Below are 19,964 nucleotides of genomic sequence, written 5' to 3'. Positions count from 1 at the left end.
GTTAATCAGCAGTTAAATTCCCTTGTTCAGTATAGTATTCAAAATAGATTAATGATTCAATATTTGTTACAATCTCCCTCATTTTGTACTAAATTTGCTGAAGTATATCCCGAGTTTGCTGATAAATGTTGCGTTTCTTTGCCTTCTATTTCTCCTAATTTGTCCTCAATTGTTAAAGACCTGCAAACGTTGAGCTCTACTGTCAAAGAGTCACGAGAGTCCTTCCAGTTTTGGTCATGGCTCAATTGGTTTGGCCTTGCGCCCTACAAATCCTATTTCCAATCCCTGTTTGTGTCCCTTCTGGTTGGGCTCACTCTTCTCTGTCTCTGATGTGCCTTCATTAAAGCCTGCATTCACAAGTTTGTTGCCTCGGCCTACATCGCTTCCACCCCCGAAGCGCATCCCCTCGTAGGTGGGAATGAGGAGTCAGACTCGGAAGTTTAGGTTTTCGGCCAAACTATTTCGGCCAGGGCACGGGGGCATGTTAAGATAAGTTCCTGTCTGCATCCTAAAACTTGCCCATACCGGTATTGCCCTGGCCTCTTCTTTTGTCATTCAGTGTTAAACGCATTCTGAACTATATGCATTTCCTTACCTTTTGGGGGCGAAGCCAGACTTTCAGGCACCTGCTCCCCTACTTGGTGTAAACTTTGCTTGTACCAGTCAGAAACGAACACACACAGTTTTTGGGCCCCGTCCCCTATGACACTTCTTTGATGTCATAGTGGGTATTTTAGGCTGGTCTGCCATGTGCAGGCAGAAGAGGAGAAAGAAAAACGAATCCTGTGTACCTTGTGCACACCCGTAACTGAGCCTGATCACCTCGAAGCCTCTCTCAGCTCACGTGTTTTAAGCAAAGTTTCTACGTTTGCCGGTCGTTATGAGTTGATTTGTATTCGTAAGTATTAGTTATTACTAAATGCTGCATCTGTGTTTATAAATATTGTTTACTGCATCTTTGTTTATAAATATTGTTTAATAATAAATACTTTAGCCATTATATGTTTTAAGTTCCATTAACCCTATTAGCTAATCATACGCTGCTCCCCTACCCCTTGTAACTATCCCTAATAAAACTTTAAATTAATTAATTTTAGTTGTGTGCGTGCCTGCAGTTTGCATCGTGACCCATACCCTCCTTGCATCCCTTACCTATACAGTCTATTGCCACGTGCAGCCTGGTAAATAACAGGTTTGCATTTTTCTTTCGCCCCTAAAAGTACGTGGCAATCTACATCGACACTTTGACACTTTGAACTGGGTCCATGCAACATTTATCAGAACACCTCCAGCAAAAGGGTCATTTAAATTCAGTGATAGGCATTGTAAAAACTCCCCCCTCTGCTCCAGCCAGACTGATCAGCATCATGTCCCAGTATCTCCTAGCTAACCTTTCACATTGTACCATGTATTGGATATTTTCAGTATCAGAGGTGTTTGGCAGCTACGTTCCCTTCCTCCTACCCAGAGTTTTCCCCTTCTTTCCTTCCCTTTCCAACAATTTGCAAGAATGTTCTGGATAACCCATTTCCTGGAAATCCCCCAAATCCTATTCACAACAGAACAGAAGCCAGGAGTTCTTGGCTCCCAAGCCCTGCTCAGTTCACTAGACATTGCTGCCTCTCTTACATACACGTCAAACAAAAGCTGCCTCCGTGCAATTTTGCATAAGTTATATGAGCTTTGAAACAAGCAGGAGGGACAGTTCAGTGGTTTGAGCATTGGCCTGCTAAACGCAGCGTTGTGAGTTTAATCCTTGAGGGGGCCATTTAGGGATCTGGGACAAAAATCTGTCTGGGGATTGGCCCTGCCTTGAGCAGTGGGTTGGACTAGATACCTCCTGAGGTCCCTTTCAACCCTGATATTCTAAGTTTTTTCCTACAGACGTTTAGCAATAAATGTTTTGCCCTTTTCCACTTAGAACCAAAACTGTAAGTCATATAACTGGAGAGCATAAGATTTTCTAGTGCTTGAATCAGCCTTCTGCCATGATACATATTTCATTTGATACCTACTCCTAAGAAATTACGTTAACTGAACTTGCTTATGTCTCATAACGACCACTCTTCTAACAGAGCCAAACTTCCCCCGAAAGAACACTGCACATTTTCAAAGAAATAAAAGCTTTGTAAATCATGAGTGTGCTAGAAAATTGGAGTGTTCTCATAAGTGCTTGTTAGAGGGTGGAAAAGGGAGGAATTGCAGATCCTTAGTTCTCCTTTGGTCTGTGGCAGCACAAGTCAGAAGTCACACTGTGCCAACCAATCAAATTTACTGGCTGGGATACTCAGCAAACTCTACTGTTGCCCAGGTTACTGCATACAGTATCGAGAGCCTGATCTTGGGAAGAGCTGAGTACCCTCCCTTCCCACTGAAGATCTGGTCTACTTTACATACGTTACTTGAGGCCAGGGCCTGTATCGCCTCTTCGTACCATTGAGCCCCACCTCACTCTGTGTGCTCCATAGTTAGGTTTGGAAAGATTAGATTTTCATCAGTAAATGTCCATCCACACACAGACTGACAACAAAATATTTTCATCAAAACCTACAGAAAGGCTAAGTAAGAAAAATGCTCCTTCCACTTTGATTTATGGATATTTACTTTGTATATTTTGACATATGATGCTTACGATTTGTCTTATAATGGTTATAAAGCTTTAACTTTTTGAATCACAGCATCATTAAATAATCATGGTCTGACATCCCCCCCCCCCGATAATCTCACACAACTGTGAAAATATAAATATATAAACACCTAAAAAATTGCTTAAAAATAAACATTGATATTATCCATTGAAATTATAGAAAATCAAAATCTAATTCTGCCAAACCTCATTAGAGTTAATGACACTAAAGTCACTGGTGAAACTCATTACTGCCTGTATGGTCTGGGAATAAGAGATGGGTTCACACATACTGGCATTCCCACTTTGGTTTTTTTTCCCTGGAAAAAAATGTTTGTTGTCCCCAGGGTTCAGCGTAATGTGGCAAACTTTGTACCAGGGAGCAACCTCCAGGTGTAAAAATATGCACAAGACTAAGAAGAATAATAGAGAAAAGGTCAGAGACGCAGCGGAGATCAGCACACAAATAAGCAATGTATGTATTCATTATTGTTCGCCAATCTTCCTCTCAGTAACTTCAGCCTATGTACTGGCATGGAAAATGCCAGATGAAAAATTCAACTGCTTTCTGTTGGTTCTGATAGGGAACCAACAGACCAGTTAAAGAATTGTCATTGAGTCTTCTGGGGCTTCTGCTGGGAACAAGGTGCCATGTTTGTTTATCATTCCCACAAGCTCCTTCTAGCGATTCTAGGTTTTTTTGGCCATGGTGCTAGACAGAGCATCAATGTTTTTCAGAATTGCAACTTCACAACAGATTGACCCAGCCTAATCCCTAGTGCAGATTTCTTCAAGCACATTCAACCACTGTCTGCTCCAGAAATGTCCAAGACTAGAAGAGAGAAGGCTTGCAGAACAGAACTGAGGTGCGCTAACAGAACTGCACACTGAAAGCTGCAGTGTGTGCATTCAAGCTCCCTCTAGCCGGTGCTCCGAGGCCCCCACTTTGAAAAGTCACCCCAGTGTTTCTTTGGAAAGGTAGCTGTCCAACTGATGTTGATTTGGTTGGTATTGCTGTTATTTTCTGTTTTGTTCACCTTGTATTCACATTAAAAATGCAATACACAGTGAACAAAACTTCCCCAAAACACACAAAAGTCAGGCCCATAAATCTTTTGAGGAAACTGGGCCAAGTTCTCAGAACACATGAACCAGTGTACCATTCTTCATTCTAGAACACAAACCTCGTTGCCTGGGACAGTTTGGATTAAAATAAAAACAAGGCATGGAGGGGGTGTTCTGATCTTGATTAGGTTCTGGCTGGGGTTCGGAATTTGGATTCAAGACAAATCAGGGACAGGGCTTGGGTTTGGATTTGTTAGGCATTTTTTCAACTCAAGAAACTTAATCCTAGTTACATCTTTTAATCTGTTTTTAAAAAAAAACACATAATTTCATACCCATATTTGAATCCAGAAATAGGTCTGGGGAGACTGACGTTGATTAAATCATCAGACAAAATGCTGATGTCTCTTTGGAATCAGCAGCAGCAAGGCAGCAGCTGTTCCTAAGAGCAATTTTGTCCCATGTGGTGGAGTTGGCAGGCAGAAAGTTAACATTTAGCTCCTGCAGGAGCTGAGCCTGTCAGTAACAGGCGGTGCTGCATCAGCAGATATGCATTCTACCCACAGTATATGGATGGAAAGGAACTTCTGCCTTTACATTAATTATTTAATATACTTGACACAACCCTTATGTTCGCAATCTGGATCTGCACAGAAAAACTGTAAACTACCCCAGATCTCAGCAGATTTTAATAGTTACAGAACACGAAGGAAGAACTTGTCAACAACAGCAATTATTGAAAGCTGTTAGCACTTTCAGGCATCAATAGCTTTGCATGAAATACCACTTTACCTCTGGCTCAGGCTCTCCGTTGGTAGCGTCTGGCTATCCCAGGGCACATATTGAGCAGAGCCGCAAGCAGAGTGGGCACATGGACGACCGTATTGGTCTCACCCAATCAAGCAAACATCTTGTGGGGGGAGCAAGACAGCTTCTCCAAATTTCTGGGGTTGGTATCAGAGTTCCAGAAGCAGTGATATGCCTCTGAAGGCACTGCCCTTGGGAACCATGTAACAGCTGATGTGTGTGTGCATAAGCAACTACTCAGGATAGCCACAAGTATAGTTCATCAGGTTTCCAACCAACACACAACCAGGAACAGCTCTGCTGGTGCTGACAGACAACCACCCCTTGGTTGAGGACAGCACAAAACCACACCTGTTACTGGGATCGTCAGAGGGAATAACAATGCTCCCCAGGAAGCTTTATGGTAAATGTCACTCCTGAATACATTTTCATAGCTAGGTTACAACTTTGGCCACAGTCAAAATGATGGATTTCTACTGTAAATACTTAACCCTTGGTGTCCCTTTCCAAGCCATGAAAACCTATTAAAACCTGCCAGTAACAAAGGGTTACAACGTTGTCAAGATTTGAGAGCTCCTGGATTCTTAGGTTGCAATTCCACACGCATCTGCCACTGCTGAATCTCTATAATGTCTGTCTGGAAGAAGGCTGATAAACGGCACAGGTCTCAGTTATGTTAACATGAGATACACCTACAAAGTGCTGAGGGAAGAGATAGTCACTTTTACCACAGCCAGGTCACTGCACTACTGCCTCTTTCTCTGTACATCACCATCAAGAACAGTTTGGAAAATGCCAGCAGAAAATTCTCGACAAAAGCCACAAGGTCCAATTTTATATTTGTTTCTCTACCATAAAGGGGCCAATCAGGGCTTCCCAGTGGAAAGCAGACCCACACTGTGATACTTTGGGCGCACACGGCCCCAGAACAAAACTCTCCAGCTTGTTTCCCTGCTCCACTACCCAGCACAGAATATCAGGGTTGGAAGGGACCTCAGGAGGTCATCTAGTCCAACCCCCTGCTCAAAGCAAGTCTAATCCTCAGACAGATTTTTGCCCCGATCCCTAAATGGCCCCCTCAAGGATTGAACTCTCAACGCTGGGTTTAGCAGGCCAATGCTCAAACCACTGAGCTATGACACTACAGCCACTGTAACCAGCTGCACACGTGAAGCCCTTGCAGTGGACAGCAGTTAGTTTTCTTGGTCCTATAAAACCCAGGAATATCACCACATAGTCTCCTGGTACCTGATCTATTCACTTGCTATTTACATATACAGAGATCTCTCTTTTACAGAGCATTCCTGGAACAGTCAAGGCATGGAGTGGGAGATGGTTCCTGCGATGTGAGCGCTGAGGACTGTATGAAAACCCACAGTGCGAGAGATGCCAGAAGAAAGTCTGGAAGTACCACTAAGTTTTTGGTAATCAGCCAAAGTTCCTGGATCACCCAGTGCTAGGAATACACCTAGGGCCTTGGTCCCACTAGATGTCCTGGCAGGCCAGCCCTGCACTCCCTGGTCTCTGCCTGCACAGAACAGCTATCAGACCTGTGTTCCTGTGTGTCCCATCCCACACCTGAATTCAGGTCTCTGGAGTTTAAGGGCTACTGCATTAAACATTGAAGAGGCTCCAGAAGAGGCATTTTAAATGAAGACAAACAGTCCTTGCCATGATTTACCCACATGAAGCCTCCGCAAGTTTTTGTAAAGCAAGTAAAAGCTTATAGAGCAAAGCTTTCCGCCGTATCGATGTCATGCACCTTCCTACTCCACCCCTGCCATACTGAGAGCGCTCAGCAGCAAACATGGCCGAACACTTGCAGTGCTACTGTCAGCCTCATCCCCTGCCACTCAGTCACTGGCCTGACTTTCCGGTTTCACATCCACTATCGCAGGGAGATGGGAGAGAAAGAGGCAGGTAATTGTGTCTAAAGTCAGAGTCAATGGCTCCTTGAGGTCTGTCACATCGGCTGCTGGTTGACCACCCTTGCCATGTAAAAGCAAGGCAGCAAGATATGAGACTTTCCATTACTGACTGGCCCAGGACTGACTACTGGCTCTCCCGGGCTGCAGGCAGGTGTAATTACGGGGGGGGGCAGGAGGGGAGAGGGTTGCCACGTTTAGGACAAAGGAGGAAATATGACTTTGGCAAGCTAATTTAAAGAAAAATGTCGTGTCTCTCCTGGGGTGAAGGGGCAGTGGAGGTCCGAGGCTAGCCACAGCAGAACTCTGCCCTCAGCACCCTCCCTCAGGGCCTCTGGGCTTATTCAGAACAGTGCCCAATGTACCTCCATTTCCCCCATACATTGTGACTGGATATTTTCCTCCGGCCATCCCTCCTCTCAGCAAACAACGGTCACATACTCTGCAGCTGCACTCAGGCTTCCAGCCAATCACCACCAAGTGGGATCAAAACTAGCCAATAAAGTTGGACAGCACCTAGCTATTCCCAGCTACTCTCACAGGCTCTCCATCTCTGGTTCCTGAACGCAGCAGGGGAGAGAAAGAAACCAACCAATACAATAAAAATCACGGCACCAATATGTGATCTGCAAACCATGACATTGTTCACTTTGCTTCTACGTTCTGTCTCTTCTGCTCAACTCTTTGTCTGTCCTGTACCCTTCGACTGCAAGCTCTCTGGGGCAGAGACCGTCTCCCAGTGATTGTTTGTGCTGCACAGAGCACAGTGGGGTCCCCGTCTCAGCGGGGGTCTCTACCACTACCTGTACAAACAATGAAGAACTGATCTGTGCTACAGGAAGGTTGGAAGCACTGTGAGTCCATTTACAAGCCACTCCCCGCATCCCAGAGTATTTTAACCTCAGCACTAGAATGAAAAGCAAAGGGCAGGCACATGAGGCTACCAGTTCTGTCAAGATCAACTTCTTCATATAAACTAGGATGAAACTTGTCTAGTCTGGAAGAAAAGAAACCCTGGAGCTGTCAGGCCAGTGTGCACATTCTGTTAAAATGTGTCTTCACAAACTTTAACAATATTTTGCTTCCACCAAAATAATGAAAAGACGTATGGAAAGAGACACCTGACAGTGGTTTATTATTAGAAGACATAACTCTGGCTAGTGCTGAGTTTAGGGGGGTAGGTTGTAAACCAGGCTAACAGCTGCCCACTCAGCCAACCCACTAGGGACCTCCAGGACTGAAAGCACAAGTTTCAACAGCTTCAGCTAAAGAACCAGGCTCTGGAGCTGGGACTCTCCTGGCCTCACATCCTCTATGGATCAGACACAGAGGGGAGAAGAACAAGCCACACCGGCCACTGGGTTCCCACACACAGAGAAAAATTAATTCATTGATCTCCTTCCTGCCATGGGGTGGGTGGGTTCCCCCTAGGGCTCTGTCAGGAGAGCAGGATTTCCTTCACCCACCCCCAGAGCCCTCTGCATTGGCTCTGCGCTCCTGGTGACCCCACTCCCTGCCCAGGGACTGCCCCTGGCCACAGCTACCCTGGGGAACTCCCTTAAAGGGAGTTTCTCCCCTCCGTCATCTCCACGCTCAAAAGACAACCTTTCCCTGGTAAACTCTGCAGGCCACAAGGGGATGATGTGAGTTCTCCCTGCTCCACCCACTCCTTCCCTACACATCCAGTCTCTGCCCTCACCCTGTGCAGACCCCAAGAACATCAGCAGGACAGCACAAGGTCTGCTGCCACGTGGCAGGAGAGAGAGCTGCGCAGACCTCTAGGAGGCACAATCTTTATCCTCCACACCTTGATTTGTGTCTGTTGTATTACTCTCCTGGGAGAGGATTAGAAGGCAGGGGGAAAGTTCCTCTCCCAGCTGCTGGGTGCTGCAGTCGCCAGCAGTGCTGATCATCAGCTTAAAAGCCATTTTCAATGCAGTATTTCAGGAGAGGAGGCACAGATGAGGTTCATTCATCTGGAGGAAGAAGAAAGGCTCCCAGGAATGGGAGCCTGTCATTGGACCTATTGTGATAAAACATTTTGAATTTCTAGGCTGAAAACTTTTCCCGAACGTAACAGTCAGTTCAGAGACAGGTCTCGTGCACTGAATGCGAAGTTATTTTCTTTCTCAACATCTGTATGTGTCTTTCTTCTCCCAGTGAGCAGCCCTGGCAGCTGTGTTCACCCAGCTCACTCCCCAGACTCTAACGAGCTTTTCAGACCAGCTGAAATGGATGTATAGCAAACCACTCTAGCTGCGTACAAGTGCAAAGTACCTGTAGCTGAGTGAAAACACGTTACATGGGCAAAGCACAAGTCAATGTAAAATCATGAGAGACACGGGAGACATTGGGGTTAATTAAAAGTTGCAAGGAATCAAAAGCAATAAATGCTAATGAAGTCTTTAATCCAGTAAACGTTTCTAACCAGTTCCTTAACAGCAACCCAACCAGAATACACTGGCCTGCTCAGATATGAGCTCTTCTTGTGTTAATCCCATCTCATGGGGCCTTCTCCCTCCAAAGTGCTCTGCCCAACACCAGATTATCTATCACACCCATGCGAACATGTCTTCCTTTATGACATCCCACCACTTCTTGGACTGGCCCCTCTCAGACTTGCTCTGCTGGACTCTGTTATCCATTTGAGGACTCAGGAGTTAGTATGTGGTTTGTGAGCGAGCTTAGACACAAGAATGGCCAAACCATCATTTTCCCAAGCAAGCCACCACACCTTCTTGCAATCGCCCTCCTTCTGGGCGACACTGCTGTCACACAAAGGAAAGGCATTTTTCTCTCGTTGGTTGTGACAGGCAGGATTTACTTCCCAACAGCAAAGCTTTTCTCACAGAAGCATGAGTTTGTTCTTTGTTGAGAGGGCATTATTATTGTCTGGAGTGGTCTATGTAGCTCGCGTTTGATTACATGGCCCTAGTTCAACTGGGGGTTTGAGGCAGGGGGATGTATACTTGGATATAGAATTAATGCTTTTTTATCACATCTTACCCTAGATAATGCTGTCCATCACTCTTTGCTAAGAGTCATCCTGACTCAGGCACAGATGGCAGCATGCTGTGAACTAGAAGTTTTGCCACGGCAATAGCTGTAACGATACAGATCTTGTGCTGGAGTACAGCAAATGAAGGGCACAAAGGTTACTCTAAGTACTGACTCACTTTCTTGCTAACCCACCTTCAACAGCATCTCTTCGGTGGCACTCTTGGTCTGTGCGTGGGTTGCAGTGGGATTCCATATGACGTGATGAATTAAAATATCGCCAGGGTGACCTTTAAAAAAAAGAGAGAGAGAAACTGAAAAAAGTGTTCATCTACCCCAATATGGACTCCAGACTCGTCAATGAATCTGAGAGGATGTGGCTGTGGAAAGACTTTCCAGAGGAGACGGGGTGAATCCAGATTCTGACTGTCTTTGGGAAACGCTGAAAAACCTGCCACTTTGAAATGGCCTTTCCACCCTCACAGGAATTAAATGCACAAGACTGACACCCTCGCCTGCCTCTAACCACTAACCCTGACACCCCCTCCTGCCACTCACCCACTTCCAAACAACCCCTCCCCCCAAATCCTGTCCCAAGCAGAGGCCTGATCCCACAAATGGAGACGTGCCAGAGATTCCAGGAAGTCCAGTAGAAACACTACTATTGATTTTACATGGAAGACGTAAGAAGCTGTGAGCAGAAATATAAACCCTAAGATAGACAAAAATACATACAAATTTGCCTAACAATAGAAAACAGATTGTGTCAGTCAAATGGGATTTTCGAGGTCAAAATAAGTAACAAGTATTGTTCCTTAAAGATCAGCATTACCAGAGGACTCTCCCCTGTAGCTTATAGAAGATGCTTTTCAGGAGTACAATTTCCAAAAGTATTAAACCTGCTGGGGAGAGACAGCTAGGGGGAACTAGAAGAATTCACAAGGATTGAGCCAGGTTAGATCTATAGACCAGCCAAACACAGCATGCAGATAATCCAGAAGTGAAATGTAAGGATGCTAAGAAAAAACAAACAAATGCAGCCAGTGTTCCAACCTGAAACATCATGCACAAAACAGACAAGAGAAGAGCTCTAAAGCCAGTCACACAACGTAGTAGGACTGTAAAGCAAAGGTAGAAAAGGCATTGGCCTGTACACAGACCTAGTGCTATGGAGCAAAAATCAGTGAAAGTTAGTTTGGCAATTTATAAGATACTCAGGAAAAAATCTGTAAACTACTGTACTTGGGTTTCATTTTATGAACATTTTGTAGCAAAACTAAAAAACAAACGTAGCACAAAATACACTTGCAGGAGGGTCAGAACCCAGTTCTGCTGAATTCAAGGGCTCAGATTATTTTGCATTTTGCAAAATTAAACCCATAGTTACTTGAAAAAAGAAACCTGAAGCCAGGAGATTTGTTTCATTCATACTGAGATGTGCAAGGCCTAGTCACCTTGTTCTTGGCTGTCTGATAGTGCAGCCAGAAGAGGAAGCCTCTCCCATTGGGTAGGAGAGTGATCAAAATTGCCCCTGAGAAAAATGGAAGAAGCAACCCGAAAGCTTGGTCTTGCTTCTACTGAAATGAACAGAAGTTTGGCAATTTGCTTCTCTGGAACCAGCACTGGGCCCTGAACGTCCATCTCCCTTCTTGAACTTGCACAGATTCAGAGAGTTTGCTCCTTCCCTGTGGCAAAGGAACCAGTCACAGCTTCCTGACTCAGCCACTCAGCCCCAGTGAAAGTTAAAGCTGCAGAGGGGCACTGTTAGTTTGCTCCTCGGGTGTCTCAGGGCCCTTACGTCAGTGTCTCTTTGGGCCACAAGCCTTCCCCTCTCCTCCTAAGGCCCCTTCCCTCCGTGCCCCGGTCAGACGTGGGATTTCTATCCCGGGGGAATCTCCAGCGGCATGACACAAAATGGTCGGACCTGGACACTCCAGGCCATCGATTTTAAGGCCAGAAGGGACCAGTGTTCTCAGTGCATGGGGGGGGATTAACCCATTCACGGAAACAGAAAGTGACATCGCTTGCTGCTCACAGAGTCGAGCGAGAGAAATAAATAATTAAACTCATGGGGAAGGTGGAGGTGCTTTGGGGATAGTACAGATTACCACAGAGCAGCCATGAATTGTGCTTCCAAGTTAGACAGATGCTGTCTGCTTCCCCATTCCCTTCCTGTTTGAACTCACTCTCACACGGTCCTGCTACAAGCAACACCTAACCTAAGGGTACTACGAAGGACACATCTACACAGCACTCTGGAGCCTGCAGGAGCCAGTCTCTCACCCAGGCTTGCGCCCGTGCTCTAACAGTAGCTATGTAGGAAAAGCTTTGAACTTATGGCTTGAGCTGGAGCTCGGGCTCTGAAGCTTAGTGAGGAAAGTTGGGCTTCGAAGTCTGAGTGCCAGCCCAAGCTGCAATTTCAAGGTGCTGTCAAATGCACAAAGTAACCAAACTGAACTAAGTCTGGCTGGGATGATTTAGTTGGGGTTGATCCTGTTTTTAGCAGGGGGTTGGACTAGATACCTCCTGAGGTCCCTTCCAACCCTGATATTCTATGATTCTATGAGTGTAACCTCCTGGATCACGTCTACACAGCTATTTTAGAGAAGCAGCGTGAGCCCCACTAATTTGAGTCCATCAGCCTGGCCCGGGAGGCGCACTGCCACAGGCTCCGCATCACTAAGGAGTGATGTTTTTCCATTAGTTCAGTTTGTCTCCTTTGTGCATTTGACAGCACTGTGTGTACAGCTGGCTTCCCCGCAGAGTCAGTCCGATGCCTCTGTTACTTGTATGGGTCTCTTGCAGCAACAGAGCCAGAACAACATAGAGAACAATAGGCAAATGGGATAATAAAACCATAAAAATTGTCCAGAGTAGGTGCAGGACCTGAAAATACCTTCAGCTTATTGTTCAAAAGGGACTAGATCTGAAATTGGTGCTGTCCCTTTAAAATAAAGGTACAGACTGATTTGTATATAAAATTTGTATATATGAAGGGTCATATTGAGCTATCAGGTTTTAGCAAAATTGTCCTTGCTGCCAATGGAGAGTGCTGTCTGTAGCTGATAGAATCCTAGCGCAATATTGGGCCAAGTGCAGATTGTGATGCATCTTGGAGGCAACATCTCCATTGCAGCTCACAGTATTCTCAATATTGCACAAACATGATGGTTTGGGCTTAGGCTCCTCTCCTCTTCTGCAAACACTTACATACATTCTTAACTTTTAAGAACGGTCCCATTGACTTCAGTGAGACTAGTCACACGATTCAACGGAAGCATGCACGTGTTTGCAGAATTGGGGCGTTAGCTCAGTATCTTTTCCCTCTCTTTGGTGCCACATGTCCCAGGTCTGGTGTATACAGTATAGTGGGAAGAACAGCAATTCCCGAAAAGCAGAGATGGAAATGTAGTATTTGTAAAAATAACCTGCTGTAGGAGAGTGTTTTAGAAATATATTCCCTCCACCGAAGGAGGTTTGCTTTTGGAGCCCCAGTAATATGCACAACTTTAGACAATATTTCTCAACTCCAGTAACTTTTTAACTAATTCCTGATTGGTTTCTTAAGTGGATTCAGCAGACAAATTATCACCCAGGTGATATTAGATTCCTCATTCAAAGTCTAATCCATTTTGAAAGATTAAGCAAATTCTATAAATATTTAAATTAAATAAAATCTGCATCTGCTTAGTGATCTTAATGAAGAATTAAGCTGATGTTCTCATAAAAAAGTGTAAATGTTCAAAGCGACTGTAATAGCAGGCTAGTGTTGGTGCAGCTCAAATTATGTACAATTGATTAATACACATTTTTGTAAGCTGCTGTCACAGGCAGGGTTCAACACTGTATTTGATTTCAAATCCTGAGGGAGCCGCCTATTCTAATGCTCAGACTTATGTTAAACTTTGAAAAATCATCACTTCTTGACTCTGTTTTAGAGTCTGACAGAAAAGTGCCTTTTCAGGTTCTTTTATCTTTATTACCACTTTACATATAATTTTTCTGCACTTCTTCTCCACAGACAAAACCCTGAACCTATGAGTAAGTGCTGTTTGGATTTCTTCCAGATTTTACCATCAAATTGCTCTAAAACGAAGTACTGTCTGAGTCAACTCCACATTATTCTCTAGAAAATCTAGGTTGGCAGAGTGTTTAAAGAGAACTGTTTGCCTCTTTTATGAGGGCACGAACTTTAAATCAGACCAGTCGACACCATTCGTGCTGTGTAAAGACAAAAGATCAAAAGGAATAATATATCTGTTTCAGCATGTATACATGGCATACTTGAATTCAGCTCCATAAATCTGTTAGCTGAATTCAGTGCAGATGATCCTGGCCTACTGCATTGCTATCAGAATGCGCTGGTGATAGAGTGGCCTCATTTTCTTCCTCATAAAACTGTGTGTTTAAAGCTACATAGGCCAAGCTACGCCACGCTTGAGAGAGAGTCTCCTTGGAATACAGCACTTACGCCTCTCTGGGGATCCGTACAGTGCAACTGGTTTATCATGTGCTGAAATTTCCCCTGTAGAAAGGAGCAAAATTCTCCTGCAATGGAGTGACAGCCACTCCCCTGCAATGTAAGTGACATTTCATTACAACCAAATTCACGGTAGGACTGTACCAGCACTATCCAGATCAATACAAAACCTCCCATTGGCTTCAAAGGTGCCAGATTTGACCCACAAAATGGGGTCCACTGCTACAGAGCAAGGCTAGCCTGATCCACACATTTCTGCATCGAAAAGGTTGGCTTTTACTAAAACATGAAATGAAGTTTATCTGCAATTACACAGGCCAGAATGAAGGGGTACCAGCAACAATGAAGTGACCGTTCCTGTGTAACATCAACACAAGATGTGGCAGAAATGTGGACATCAAGAAGGATACAAACTGTTCTGTCTCAGAGCATAGAAACTGAGAAGTTAGAGAAATAAAACGTAGAATACTCCTGCTAGAAGGTCACCGTGTAACACTATTTGATCTCTTTGAATTCAGAATAATAAAGCAAAGAGAGACAAAGCAGGTTGCTCCCTGAAACAGACGCACAGCTCACCTCACCTTACTCTAGGCTGACTGGCTGCAAACTGACTGCTACTGCTCACATCCTTCCCTATGGAGCCCCATTGCCTGCAAGCAGGACCAGGAAGCCCTGAGCATTCAAAGTGAGAACTGTGCAGTTTTAATAGTTTTCCACACAAACTGCTCCTTATGTGTAGCAGTGTGGATGTGTTACACTGGCTGGTGATGAGGAGCATGTGTTTTCCTCACTCCTTGAGCAGAAAGAGCCAGCCCCACACATATGCACCACATTTCCAATGTCCCCACACAATGGACAGTCTGACTTGTCCCTGCATCAGAGGCAATTCCTATGCCTGGGGATTACACTGGCGAAACAGAGGGAAATGCAAAGAAGATGAAAAGAGGACTGAATATTGACAAATTAGATGCCCAGAGCTCAGGAAGGAGGATAGGAACATTATGGGTATTTAATCAGAGAAGCAGCTATGATCACAGATTGCAGTTGTTTAATGATAGGTTTAGTGAACTAATGTAATTAATTGTTGCATAGTAATGGAGAAACATGTAACAGTTATAGATCTTGGGAAGGAATAACCCAGGAAGAACAAAGTACAAGGGCTACAACCCTGTGATGTGGTAGCAAGTTCCTTACTTTCTTGGTCCACTAACAATGAAAGATGATTTTCTATAGTGCTTCCTCCTTGGTGTCAGGGTGCCTCCCTACAAAGTAAGAGTTCCCCATCAACGGGTTTTGTTTGTTTTAATGTCTAACCTCTGCTCCACATCCAACACTGCAGAGATGGGCAGCCAGCTGGATACAAGTTACAGCTCCACAATTCTCTCCTTGGCTCCACCCCACCCACGGCATAGTCTCTGCGCTGCCCTGATGTACGCCAGTGGCAACAGTCCCATCGGAACCATCTACCAGCTGAGGCCAGCCAGTCCACCAAGCCCTCCACCCACACCTCCTCCACCTGCCCCAAGGCCAAAGGTGGGGTGGAAATCAGCTATGGGTGCCTGGGACGACCCCCACATGATGTGGGAGAAAGCAGCATTCATCTCATTCTGTCTACTCCCCCCGTTACCAGGTTACAATGGCAAAGTTCAAGATTTTGGAGCGGAAAAACTAAATTTTCCAAATGAATGTGATAGAGTGGCCTCATTTTCTTTCTCATAAAAGGGTGTGTTTAAAGTTATATAGGCCAAGCTACGTTAAGCTTGAGAGAGTGTCTCCGTGGAAAAAACAAACTTTTTCAAAAGAGAACTCAGTGCTCAGACTCGGAGGGAGTGAGAACCACGGGACTTTTCCCAGCAGCAGGGAAACTGGCAAACTGTGCCCACAAACCACACCACACTGTGTGGAAATCTGCACTTCTGTTTTGGTTCAGTTTGGCTTCTCTGGTATAAACAGAAGGCAGCTTTGGCCTTTTCTTTTTACTTCCTTCATTCCAACTGCATGTGCCTGCTGCAGGCTGGGGAGCGAGCCCGGGGTGAAGCACCGCACATACCCGTGATTTGAACGTGGAACAAACTGACAGACAGACATGGAAGAAGAATCTTTATGATGTTTTCCTCCCTTTGGCTCAGCCTACGGGTCTGACTGGGGGAGGGGGTGATGGGACTCACGATTACCAAATATCTGAGCTAAAAATTGAAATGAAATGGAGAGAGAGAGAATATGAACTCTGTAGTACTTTTAATACTTTGCCCTCTGATTAAATTCTCTCTCCCTGAGCTAGTTTGGTGTCAGCCCATAGCTTTAACAGCTGCGGGAGAAGACTGGGGACTTCATGATGAACAGTATGGGTAGGGGCAGGTACAGAAGATCTCTGCTTCAGATGCTGAAAAGTAACACCCCCCGGCTCAGGCCTGGCATTAGGTGAACAGACCTGAGGAAGAGCTGTGTGTGGCTGAAAGCTTGTCTCTGTCACTAACAGAAGTTAGTCCAATAAAAGATATTCCCTCCCCCACCTTGCCTCTCCATTAAGTACACAGTCAAATTATGTGTTTCATGGCAACAGTGGTAATTCAATCGCAAAGAAAGAGGCTCCTTTCAGCCACTGATGTCAAACACAAAATACCCTCACAGAACAAAAGCTCTCAGGGTCAGTACGATACCTTCCCAAGCACTCCAGCCCTGATCCAGCAATGCACTTAAGCACGTGTTTTAACTGAAGCTTGCAAGCAGTCTCGCTGATGTCCTAGAACCAAGGGTCCAACTAACCCGATATCCTGTCTTCCACCCGTGACCAATGGCAGGTGCTTCAGAGGGAATGAACCGAACAGGCAATTATCAAGTGATCCTTCTCCTTTCATCCGCTCCCAGCTTCTGGTTGTTGGAGGTTTATGGACACCTGGAGCATGGGGTTTTGTCACTGACCATTTTGGCTAATGGCCATTGATGGACCTATCCTCCACAAACTTAGCTAATTGTTTTGTGAACCCATTTATAGTTTTGGCCTTCACAACATCCCCTGGCAACGAGTTCCACAGGAAGACTGTGCGTTGTGTGAAGAAGTATTTCCTTTTGTTGGTTTTTAAACTGCTGCCTATTGACTTTCTTGTGTGACCCCTGGATCCTGTGTTAAGTGAAGGGTTAAATAACACTTCCTTATTCACTTTCTCCACACCAGTCATGATTTATAGACTTTATCACATTGCCCTTAGTCATCGCTTTTCCAGGCTGAACAGCCCCCAGTCTTTAATCTCTCTTCAGATGGAAGCTGTTCCATATCTTTAATAATTTTTGGTGCCTTTCTCTGTACTTTGTCCAATTCTAATATATCTTTTTCTGAGATAAGGTGACCAGAACTGCATGCAGCACTCAAGATGTGGGCGTACCATGGATTTATATAGAGGCATTACGATATTTTCTATCTTATTATCTATCCCTTACCTAATAGTTCCTAACGTTCTATTACTTTTTTGACTGTACATTGAGCAGATGTTTTCAGAGAAATATCTATGACAACTCCAGAATCTCCTTCTTGAGTGGTCTCATATGGGGTTTATAAACTAGACTTTCACCTCCATAGAACTGAATTAAAATCTAGTTAGTTCATAAATGACAATAGATTTGATGTTTGTTTCCATGCAAAAATGACTAGATGCATTCAAAACTAATTCTCAGGTATCTGTAGGGGTGATGGATTTTTCTCATTTTGGTCTCAAAAAGAGAAATCGCAAAATTTACCCTGGAACAATAATTTTTCTAGTGAATAGTGAAAGTGACTTGGAAGAATATAAAATAGGATGATATCTGAATTGAAACCTCAATCTGCCTCTAAATTAGCATGCCCAAATATCACATCATTACCGCGATTCATCAAGTGTCTCAGCTGTCCAGAGGCATGAACAAATAGGTGTTTGCCACACTAAAAAGTAGGCAATTTATGTGGGCAACTCTTGGTGTGCCGATTTAATGGTAGCTATTGAAAGTCTGGCCCTAAAACACTTTCAGTAAACAAAATAGAAAGGAGCAGAATAAAAAGTCAAACATTAAGCAATTTCTCAACCAATAACAACATATGCCAAAGTGCTCTCTGACACATCTAAATAACTCTTCGCTCTCTGGTTCTCATCTAATGCCATGTTTAATTTCAGCATGGCACAGGCTAGCACATTCTTCATAGTTAATCACAGGCGTAATAAATCCTCAACAGTTCTGCAGCACCTTTCGGATTTCTCCTTCTGTGATTTCCATTTTTATTGCAATTCTTTGCACGGCCAACAGGGCCAATGCAAACGCCATCTCTATCTGTCTTGGGGAAACATCTCCTGTGACATTGTCTTCCATGTAATTAGCAGTCAGTTACTCAATAAATTACTCATAATAATTTTTAGTACAGTCATCTACTTCCTCCTTAAGTGAGAAGGTTAATGAAGGGTTCTGTTATGCTAAGTCTGCCTTGTCTGAAAAAGGGAATTTCTTTCTTAATAACAACAAGAAACCATCTCCTTTTCCTGAAAGGTCTCATCTACCTGTGCACCAAACAGAGACGAGGTTAGGGAAAGCTCATTCCTAAATCATTCCAAAGCATTACTTGGAAGGTTGCTTGATATTAAAGGAACTTCATTTTGGAAATGGGAGGATAATACCCTATAGCGTGTTCAATAACTGGTCCATAACACAAGCATGCAGATTGCCAACTAGGATCAGACCAAGGGCCTATCTTGTCTAGTATCCTGGACCCAATGCTTCAAGAAAACACACAAGAAATCCCACAAATGACTGGAAATAATTGTACAGACTCCACCAGTGCCACATGTAGATGCACATGTGCTTGGAGGTTTGGGCACTGGGTGTAGAACCAAGTGGAGTTTAAATGCTCCAGTAATACTACTCCTTGCTTTCTAAATACCAACTGAGTGAGTGGGTCACACAGCCCTTCTGCAAGCCAGTTCGGAACGGTGAGCGCCATTCCACAGACAGGGCTACGTGACTTACCCCTCATCACAGAGCCAATCTGTCAGAGCTGAGATTACAACTCAAAAGCTGCCAGCTGACAGCCCTTGTGGTCACATGTGCTGACATTTAACTATTAGAGGTGAGGGTGATACTCATTGTGCTTATCTGTTGTACACAACGATTTACAGTGGTGCTGTTCAGCATGTGGATAACATTGAAAAGAAAGACTCCTCCTCTAGTTGATTTATCTGCAGCAGAGCTTTTAAAGATCGGGAATGGAGAAAAAGCAGCTTCAGTTATCCATGCAGCCCAGCATGTGATGTGCATACGAACGCAAGCAGAGACGACAGAGGAGGCTGGATAATAGTGAATAATATTTGTGTTGTCACATTGTGTTAGATGATCCTGGGGGAAAGAATCTCATTATTCTGTGAGCTAAAACAGCTTCTTTAGTCAGAAACAATTTCGTCTCCATGCTAAATGAAACTTCACTTTCATTATGTACTTGAAATATACACATGCTAGTAGTCAGGTATTACAAATGAAGCCATGTTAAAACAACTGGAACATTTAGACATCTCATTCTTTAACAAACTAAGCACACTTAACCAGTGGTTACATTTTTTCATAGATTCATAGACTCTAGGACTGGAAGGGACCTCGAGAGGTCATCGAGTCCAGTCCCCTGCCCTCATGGCAGGACCAAATAGTGTCTAGACCATCCCTAAGAGACATTTCTCTAACCTACTCTTAAATATCTCCAGAGATGGAGATTCCACAACCTCCCCAGGCAATTTATTCCAGTGTTTAACCACCCTGACAGTTAGGAACTTTTTCCTAATGTCCAACCTAAATCTCCCTTGTGGCAGTTTAAGCCCATTGCTTCTTGTTCTATCCCTAGAGTATAAGATGAACAAGTTTTCTCCCTCCTCCTTTTGACACCCTTTTAGAGACCTGAAAACTGTTATCATGTCCTCTCTCAGTCTTCTCTTTTCCAAACTAAACAAACCCAATTCTTTCAGCCTTCCTTCATAGGTCATGTTCTCAAGACCTTTAATCATTCTTGTTGCTCTTCTCTGAACCCTCTCCAATTTCTCCACATCTTTCTTGAAAT

General features: G+C 44.3%; 1 protein-coding gene across 7 annotated transcripts in view; it reads right to left on the bottom strand.

Annotated features, from left to right (window-relative positions):
- The window catches only part of HTR2C (5-hydroxytryptamine receptor 2C), a 433,471-nt gene that overhangs the window by 143,825 nt on the left and 269,682 nt on the right, over window positions 1–19,964 (bottom strand). For 4 of the 7 annotated variants that reach the window (XM_050964945.1, XM_050964947.1, XM_050964949.1 and 1 more), the window contains one exon: window positions 9,616–9,710. In XM_050964945.1, coding sequence (XP_050820902.1) covers window positions 9,616–9,710 — 95 coding nt within the window. Of the gene's footprint in view, window positions 1–9,615; window positions 9,711–19,964 lie in introns of those variants that run through there. The other 3 variants (XM_050964944.1, XM_050964946.1, XM_050964951.1) reach the window with 1 other exon arrangement.

The sequence above is a fragment of the Gopherus flavomarginatus genome, chromosome 8 (assembly GCF_025201925.1).
Source record: "Gopherus flavomarginatus isolate rGopFla2 chromosome 8, rGopFla2.mat.asm, whole genome shotgun sequence".
NCBI classification, from domain to species: Eukaryota; Metazoa; Chordata; order Testudines; family Testudinidae; genus Gopherus; species Gopherus flavomarginatus.
The sequence above is the reverse complement of the archived record's forward strand: the minus strand, read 5'-3'. Positions and strand labels throughout refer to the sequence as shown.